General features: G+C 37.7%; 1 protein-coding gene across 1 annotated transcript in view; it reads right to left on the bottom strand.

The window, feature by feature from the left end:
• Nucleotides 1–849: 849 nt before the first annotated feature.
• The window catches only part of LOC107706334 (solute carrier family 25 member 36-A-like), a 26,082-nt gene continuing 17,235 nt past the window's right edge, over nucleotides 850–9,696 (bottom strand). Inside the window, exons 4-7 of the mRNA XM_016510001.1 lie at nucleotides 9,314–9,414; nucleotides 2,489–2,555; nucleotides 1,974–2,263; nucleotides 850–1,264 (exon numbers count right to left, since the gene is read on the bottom strand). Coding sequence (XP_016365487.1) covers nucleotides 1,071–1,264; nucleotides 1,974–2,263; nucleotides 2,489–2,555; nucleotides 9,314–9,414 — 652 coding nt within the window. The 3' untranslated portion in view covers nucleotides 850–1,070. The remainder of the gene's footprint in view (nucleotides 1,265–1,973; nucleotides 2,264–2,488; nucleotides 2,556–9,313; nucleotides 9,415–9,696) is intronic.

Genomic DNA, 9,696 nt, shown 5'->3' with positions numbered 1-9,696 from the left:
CCTGGCCAGGACGCGTCCGGGGAAAATGGCACGTATGGTCACCCTAATTTAGCCATCGGTAAATTCATCTCTGGCTCTCGCCGACACCTGGGATTCAAGTAGAGGCTTTGCAGCAGTAAATGGAGGCGATAAACTCGAGAACGTTCCATCTCTGTTAAAAGAGGCCCAGTAATGCAAGCAGGACAACATCTCCCAATTCAAAAATACCACCCAGAGTATATACCAGGACTGAGAAACTTCGGTCCTGCAGAGTTTAGACGCAACCCTAATAAAACACAACTTAACATGAACCTAACGAAGAAACACTTCAGTTTGAAGCACATGAGGGGCCACAGATCACGTGACGTCAATTTCACAACAGCAAATGGACATTTGTGCATGGACAACCATCTGCCAGTTTGGAAAGAGTGGAAGGTGACCTCTAGAGGAGAAAATGCTTGAATGAACAAATTCTGGAAAGGCGAAACGTCATCTTTATGAAATGGTGATCTAAAAAAGAAAAACATCCTTTACAGTGGTGCTATTGTGCCACATCTGAAAAACACTTTCTTGTGCTTTTTTTTTTTTTCCTTTAAAGTCCTCCAGCCATTTCAGATCTTGACAGGTTTGTTTTTCTTTTCTTAAAGCAATGGCTCAGATAAAATAATTTCTGAAATGAAAGTTGTCAAAGAATTATTTTTTTTTCTTGAATGAAGAATTTCAGCCAATTCAGGCTTTTGTTTTTTCTTCAAGCATTCCCTTCTTTGATTGTCCTTTCTAAACGGACTTTTCCTAAAACATTTTGAAACAAATGGACAGACAGCATTAGCAAATTTGTTTGCCATCACTCTCTCTTTTTTTTTTTTTTTGAAACCCTCTCCAGTCTGACAGGCTCGAATCCCTCTCGTTCTCGGAGACTACAGCCCCCTTTGGGGGTCTGGGTTGACAATGCATTTCTAGGACTTGTTCTTCTTCCTTTGGTCTAAGCCTGGGACAATCTCTCTCGGTCTCCATCTAGCTTTTGCTTTCTCACCCTGTTCGTCTCTCTCGCTCTGCCTCTCTCCCTCTCTTTCCTGGTCTCTCTCCATCGGTTAACCATTGAGCAGGTAGACCACCAGCTCATAGGTGCACATCATAATAGCAGTGTTAGGGATCTGTCGGACCAGGTGAGTAGTGAGGCCTCGGTACATTGCTCTGTAACCCTCCTCCCGGATCACCATATTTAGAGTTTGGAAGAACGAACGATACTTGCTGCCCTCCTCACGTAGTCTGGTACGAATAACCTCTGTCATGGGAGAAAGAAAGAGATAGAGAGCAAGTTAATAAACAATCATTTTTCAGAGAAACAAAAACTTGGGAAGATGGCACACACAGTGGGTTCCAAAAGCCTGATATTACACAGAAAAAAAAGCATTTTATTTCTGCATTTCTATACATGGGAATACAAACCCTTTCATTCTAAATTACATTATAAAAATTCAGTGAAAAAAAAAAATAATTTAAATAAAAATTCACATCTACAAAAATGTATTAAAATCTATAAATTTACCTCTGAAAATTGTACAAATGTACTTACATTCGATCAGCTGTCCAGAAATGTTATAGATTATTTTTTCTTCATTCTACAACATAACTTCTTTTTTTTTTTCATTTCTGTTATTTTGTCCTTTTTTCTTTTAGTTTATTTTCAGGTTTAAATGGAAAAAAGAAATCACAGATTTTCAATGTGGTCTTTTAAACATGAGGAAGAAGAAGAAAAAAAAAAAGGATTTCATGGATAAACAGACAGATGGATTTTCAAGGTAGGTTCATCTTTTAAATACAGGTCGCAAATTAATGTATTGAGGGTCATGATAATTGTTCAAGAATGTACATGTAGTACAAAATAACCCACTGCCAACTAAATAAACATGCCAACTACAAACCAACAATGAAACAAATATTAACATAACTATCACAAAAAAAAGAGAGAGAGAAAAAAAAAAAGCACTCACCATGAGGATACGCAATTGAAGTGGCACAAGTCTTGGATGTGGCAGCAGCCAGCATCATTCCCACAAAGTCTGAAGCGTCTTTTACAGATTCATCTTCGTCATCCATGTTAGCGTTGGCCTTGGACTCAATGAGTTTGCGTTTAATGTTTTCATAGATGACAAAGTGGATGACAGTCTCTGATATGCCAGCATAAGATGCAGACATGCCCCTGTAGAATCCTCGTAACCCATCTGACTGATAGACCCGCCGGACACACTCAAATGCACTCATGCGCTTTTCTCCGCGGTTCCTGGAGAAAAACAAACGTGTGATAAATGTCACAAATCTGATTATCAGATTTTACATTTAAAAAAAATATTATTTTAATTTTAAATTGTACTAACATGTCATAATATTTCTATTTTTACTGTATTTTTGATCAGCCTTGGTGAGCCTAAGAAACTTCTTTAAATAACATGAAAAATCTTACCAACCCTAAACTTTTGAATAGTGTACAGCAAATAGAATTACTCACCTGGCATCAAGCTGCAATCGAGTCTTTATAAGCCAGATCGGGTTGGTTGCTGTGATGGCAGTGAACCCTGGGAAAAAGAGGTGTTCCAGATCAGGCTTGGAAGTGATATTGTCAGAGTAACTCAAAGCACAGGACATTCAGCAGGTCTAATGACTCTAAAACAGACAAATTTTCCCTAAAGAAACTCCACACTTCAAGGAAGTGCTGTGGACATCTGTAAAATATGCTTACGGCCTATTTGTTTCAGTTTAAATTGTGGGATCTGAATCTCGTTGAGCTTATTTCAGCATATCATACCAATCTCAATCACTAACAGTGTGATGTGGACTACATGTTCTCTTCAGGAATGCCCAGCATCGTTAGCATTAACAGCAATTACTATCTGATGTCGGGAAAACCATTACAGATCCACTAGGCACTTATTTAATATTCTGGGGTAAGAGCCATAAGCACATCTTAAGAGTGGCCACAGCAGTAAATAAGGCCTTTAGCTAAAGCATTAAGCAGCTTTTAATCTATAACAGAACTCTGAAACCAATGTAGCTTTACTTCTTAAATATCTAGTCCTATCCTCACTGAATTAAACAGTATTTTAGGGATCGAGTGGAAGCTAAATGAAATAAACATTTTTAGAAAAGGGTCTTAAGTTAAAAAGAACCGCTATTCAGTTGCATAACTGCAGCCAAATCACGCAAAAAAAAAACAAACGTATTTACTTTAGGCAAATGATTGTTTTTCACAGCATGGGCACGGATTTAAACCACCGCTGTGATTTTTGAAATGCATGCCATGCTAGTACTATGCTGGCAAGATATGCGTAAAGTGACAAAATATTAGTAAATGACATTAGCACAACAGTGGCTGAATTTATTTTGTTTGCCATTAAGGTATGTGTATGCAAATTAAGGTTATGTGTGCCTTAAGAGATTTAAAGGAATAGTTCACCCAAAAATGAACAATTTACTCACCCTCAGGCCATCCAAGATACAGAGGAGTTTGATTCGTCATCAAAACGGATTTGGATAAAATTAGCATTACATCACTTGCTCACCAATGGATCCTCTGCAGTAAATGGGTGCCGTCAGAATTAGAGTTCAAACAGCTGATAAAAACATCACAATAATCCACACGACTCCTGTCCAATAATTAATGTCTTGTGAACATAGACAATTAGTTTACACTTGTTAACGGTGCTTGATTTATGCATATGTCTCTCCTGATTCAGATTAGATGACTTTTTCACTGGAGAAAGCAATATTATCGATAGAGGACTCAGAGTCACATCAAACAATGGTTTGAAGTAAAAAAAAAATGCCTTGATGATGGATTTGCTTCTTACAAACACAGCTTTTTGCTTCACAAGATGTTAAATAGTGGACTGGAGTTGTGTGGATTATTGTGATGTTTTTATCAGCGGTTTTATCATTCTGACGGCACCCATTCACTGCAGAGGATCCATTGGTGAGCACGTGATGTAATGCTAAATTTCTCCAAAGTTGTTCCAATGAAGAAACAAACTCCCCTCCATGTTGGATGGCCTGAGGGAGAGTACATTTTCAGAAAATTTTCATGTTTGGGTGAACTAATTATGTGTGCTTGCATTGTATTAACAGCATTAAAAGCAACTGCAAAATATTCTGCCTGATGTTGGTAGGAACAATTAGTTTATCTATTCAACTGCAGCAAAATGAAGCACAAAGCCTGTGCTCGGTGTTGTGGGTGCACAAAATATCCCAGAACAAAAAAACAAAAGAGAGCACAAGACAATGGCAATTGGAGATGAAAATATTCATGTGCGTTTCTAACAGTATAGTGTAAAACATCAGTGTTTTCTTAGGCTAAACAAAGTCTACTGAGCTAGAGTAGAAGCTCTAGAGAGGGTAAGAGGCCTACTGACTGGTGAAGGGAGGGGGTGGATGACAGTTCGGTACAAGAGTAAGAGAGAGAGAGAGTGTGTCTCTGACGAGTACTCACAGGGGAGGGGCAAAGCTCCTCTCCTCACAGCTGCAGGACGAAGCCTGCAGATATGGGGGGTAGAGCAGGCTGGCTCACAGACCCTCACGCAGGGTGAAAGCTACAGTAAAGGCCTAAAATAGACACAGGCTTTTCTGTACCACATTCACAAGCAGCAGTCCACATTACCCTCAGAGTCAAGTCAAAACCATGAGGGAGTGGAATACGACAATAAACCTTGCCCACTTCCCATTAAACCCCTCCCACCTCCCCAACCAAGCCCCGCCCACACATATACATCAAACAATGACCATTCCATCCCGCTCACCACCCCATTTAAACATTCAAGAGAATGCTTTCATTTTCCTTTCTTTTTTAATGGATAGAGGGAGAAAGATGGTTAGAGAGGTAGAGAGAGAAATAGAAAGACAGAGCGAGATGAAAGTGAATTTTTGAGTTTTAAAGGACATCATTAGACTAGTGTTTTTCATTTTAAAAGGTACAGAACAGAGCTGATCTTGCTGTAGTAACACTATTTCTTTTATCATATCTGAGCTTTATCAATGTTGGGTCATATAAACAGCTACAAAATCAAACCAGGATCAAAGTTTATATCAACAATAACTTCATGGAGGGTCAGAGGCAGTGCATGTAAGAGTCCAATGCTAACCTTGTCATTCCTGTTGGCAAAATCATTGTGGAGTACAATTTTAAAGCGGGTTTTCTGGTACGATTCAATCAAGGTTTTGCTATTTGAAAAATACTACTTGCACAAAAATGAAATCTTGAATATGTGGGTCCATATAGAGAGGGATTTTTTTTCAACATAATAAAAAACATGTTTATTTAGTAGGGTCAAAATTAGTGGTCGACTGATATTGGTTTTTTGACAGCCGATGCCGATATCTTGGAAAGCAGGGTATTTATTTTAATTAATATTTAAGAAATTTTAAATCATTTGAAAATGAATTTAAAAATAAATGTGTAAAATAAACATACTTATACTTTAAATGACTTTATACTTTTTTTTATAAAAATAGAATTAAAAAGGAAGTAAACACTGTAACCAACAGGGCACTCAGTAATCTGGGAAGTTTGTGTGCATTGGGATATGGGAATCATATTTTTTCAAATAAAGCCAAGGTAACACTCATTTTACATACATCACACAGTGAAAATGACATGAATATGACTGGGTAAAATGAAGCGCAGCATAATTTGAAATCACGAGTTTAAAGTTTGACGATCGCGCGTCTCCAGTGAAGCTGAACTCTCCTCCTGTCCGCATTCAATTTGCACGGACCGACCGTCACGCAGAGAACACGTGATCATGCAGGATACAAATGCACACTTCACAAGATCACAAGTTTGCAAGATCATTCAAAGATTTGTTTAAATTATATAAATGCGTATTTGCTGAATGCTGACGGAAAACGAGAAAGTATTATAATGTTTGCCTTTCTATTACTAATAATATAAAAGCAATCGTTATAATACTTTTTTGTATACATTTTAATTCCTTTGTTTAACAGTTCTTTCTGATTATTAGACAGATTTCTGTCCGTATTAGACAGAACTGTTAACGACGACAGCGAACAAGGAGAATGTGAACACTGTGTGCGCAGGCGCTGCTGTTCTAATAAAAGAACCATCAAAATAAAAGTCCCGCTCTCGAATGCATCAGCCAAACAGAATAACTTATCAGCCGATGCCGATATTTGAAAAATGCCAAATATTGGCAATATATCGGTCGACCACTAGTCAAAATGAAATAACTAACATTTAATCACAAATTATTAGGGGTGGGAATTGCAGAGTACCTCACGATACGATACGAATCACGATACATGGCTCACGATACGATAATATCACGATACAGCGATTCTGCGATAATCGATATATTGCTAGACAATCTTATAACGAAACACCACAATATCTGTCTAACTATGAAAACAAAATGCCTGTGAAAAGGTTAAGTGCAAGTTTTCTCTCTTTATTCAAGTCCAAACTGTTAGAAAACAGCACAAAAGTTCTGTAAATCAAATTTAACATGCTAAGTAAATTAATCATTTTATTCTTGGACTTATTAAAAGCTTACACTTTTCTTTGTGTGTAAACCAACACATTTAACTGCTTATCAACTTTATATATAGCCTATATATATATATAAACCTGGTACATTTCAAAATTTACCTGGAGTGTTTTCTCAACCTTTCCTTTCCTCTCATCATAAAAATGGAGCCCCGCACACATGATATGCAGGGAAAAAATAGCCGTTCACATCGCCTCTTTTGCGCGCTCAGGTTCGTTATTTCAAATGTAGACACGCTGCAAGCACACACACTGCACACTACTGTGCCGCATTACGGCTCTGACGAGGTTTTGTTTCTGCCGGTCGGTGCCCACTGCATAACGTGCACTTGCAATATCTGAGAGAGAGGGAAAGCATCCAGTTTTGTTGACATAAAACTGGATGTGCCGGCAGCACTCTCTCACTCATATAGTTAGTGAGGGAAATCCACCTGCAATCCAAGCGGAGAGGTTCCTCGTGCTTCCCCATCTTCATAGAGAACGCGGTTCATGGTTGCTCAGAGCGCTTTGGAAAGAAGGTGAAAATGGCGCGGCCGCGATTTCCACGCATTTTTAGACGCTGGGAGCAGGGAAATCTATATAGAGCGCCTTATTGTAATAATTAAAATATCGATATTTGGCGCCAGATATCGGTTCTCGTATCGCATGGAGAAGGACAACGATATATCGCCATATCGATATATTGTCCCACCCCTACAAATTATATTATTAGGATAACAATTTGAGTTAAGTGAAAAATTAACATGAATTTCATTCATTTCAATGGAGGCAAAAAATAAGGTTCAGTAGAATGCTGAACCTTAGAATTCTCAGAATTCTTTGAATAGAAAGTTCAAGAGAACAGCATTTATTTAAAACAGAAATCTGTTTTTAAACAATTTAATGCCTCCTTGTTGAATAAAACAATTAATTGGGGGAAAAAAAACACATTTGAATGATAGCTTATATATAATATCATTGGTTTAACATTTTTAAAAAATTTAAGGTTCAGGTTCAAACTAAATTTATTTTCAATGCAGAGTTTGGACCACTCTGTATGATTGCACCATTTGATTCTTCAGCGGTCTGAAGTGGTTAATAGAGGCCTTGCTATGACTTTTATGATTTATATGATTCAGTCATAACCTAACCACAGTGATGAACAACGTGTGGGCCATACGTGACATGCATCAGGTTGCAGGAACTGCGCTAGAAGCAACTGTAACCTGATGCTGATTCAAAGAGCCATTAAGAAAGGGAAAAAAAAGTCACCTGTGCTTTTGAGAGGAGAGAGCGGTGAATGTAATGAATATTTCATAAGCATGTCCCTTATCAGATGCCAATTTTCCATTGCAGGCCTTCGGGGACCTATATTTAACCACTTTTGTAACGTAAAGACTATGTGTGCTACAAGATAGAGTTTGTCAGGCCGTGTGGCCGTGTGGCCACACAGACAGAATATGGTATGAATGTTTACGCTGCGATGAATGCGCTTCCTGTCTTGCAAAATAACACAGCCTACATATAGCGCAATCGAATGACAAGGTTAGCATTCAGGATTGAAATTAAATGCAAAAAAAGAAGTGCATGTAGTTTTTCACTGAATTTACCTTTACAGGGGATTACAGGCTGGCAAGGGGGCCATGAGTCAAAACTGCGTAAACAAACACAGCCTACATATAGCGCAATCGAATGACAAGGTTAGCATTCAGGATTGAAATTAAATGCAAAAAAAGAAGTGCATGTAGTTTTTCACTGAATTTACCTTTACAGGGGATTACAGGCTGGCAAGGGGGCCATGTGTCAAAACTGCGTAATCACAAGGAGGTAAAAAAAAAAAAAAAGAACTGCAAGCCAGCTACAGTGGCTACATTAATTTAAATAACCATCATTATCATTATTAATAATCATTACAATTAGGAGAATCATGATCATACCGGTGAGTAGAGACGTGACTACCTGAGGCGTCCCGATCCCGCCCGTGTCAGTCACGAGGACCGCTGCCCACCGCGCATGGCACTCTACATGTTAGCGTAGCGCCCTGTTAGTGGCCACTACTACACACAGCACAGACAGCGTGTGAAGCCAGACTGTTTAGTAGCACACTGGCATGTAATGACTTATGTCCTCCAGTCCTCAAAAGGTAGAAGAAAACAAAAAAGGAAAAAAAGAAACTGGGAAAGGAAAGCACAACCCAAACTTTAAGGACCTTTTTTTTTTTTGCAATATTGCTAACAAGCTTTCAAGCAGATATAACATGCTTGAAAGTTAGCCTATTTGTTTTAGAAATGCTCTCAAATTACTATTTATTCTTTTTCAAATTAAATTTTAAATTTATATTAAAATTTTCTTTCTGTGTAGCTCACTTTCTATAAATAAATAATTAAATTGTTCAAACTGTTTGACAGACTAAGAGAGAACACAAATATTTGCTGTTAATATGATTAGCTTCAAATATGTCTGTTTCAAATAAATATTTTTTATCCTGAAAGTCTTCAATTGTGCTTTCGGTCTAAATGCTGTCATACCTTGAAAAAGTAACCCAATATACCATGGCTAAACTCTCCCATTTGTACTAGATGGTCACTAGGATAAAGCATTTTATCGTAATAAGGCTGTCATTGCTAAAAACAAAAGCGACTGACAAACATTGGTTATAACACCCCATGATGCAAACTCTGGTTTTTGCACACTAAGAGGCGAGTATCATTTTAGTTCAGTGTGTGAAATACAACAAAAAAGAGCCAATGCAAAATTAAGTCAAAAATGCATCTACATGAAAGATGTAGCTGGGACTCCTACCTGCTAAACCAGCGGACAGCATGTGAACCTGTGTGGAGTCAGGATCAAACACATTGTTCAACTTCTCTTTGGCTGTGGAGTAGGCAGCAAAATAAATTGCTCTGTGGACAAAACAGGAATTAACAACATTAATTGGTTTTGATGTTCTGTTATGTCTGACAAATGTATCAGAAGTAGAAGGGAAAAAAGTTGTATTTATTTATAGTGAGAATAAATATTTTTTAGATATGTTTTCACATTAATATTTTTGGGTAGGGCTAGGGCTGAATGTACATTATCCCCCTCCCTACATAGTTTAGGTAGGGAGGGGGATAATACCCCTAACAAAACTAAAACCCTAACAAAAATAAAAAAAATAAAAAAATAAAAATAAATATATATAT

Source organism: Sinocyclocheilus rhinocerous, unplaced genomic scaffold (genome assembly GCF_001515625.1).
Source record: "Sinocyclocheilus rhinocerous isolate Xijiao unplaced genomic scaffold, SAMN03320098_v1.1 scaffold444, whole genome shotgun sequence".
Classification (NCBI taxonomy): Eukaryota; Metazoa; Chordata; class Actinopteri; order Cypriniformes; family Cyprinidae; genus Sinocyclocheilus; species Sinocyclocheilus rhinocerous.
This window is presented reverse-complemented; position numbering and strand designations above follow the sequence as displayed.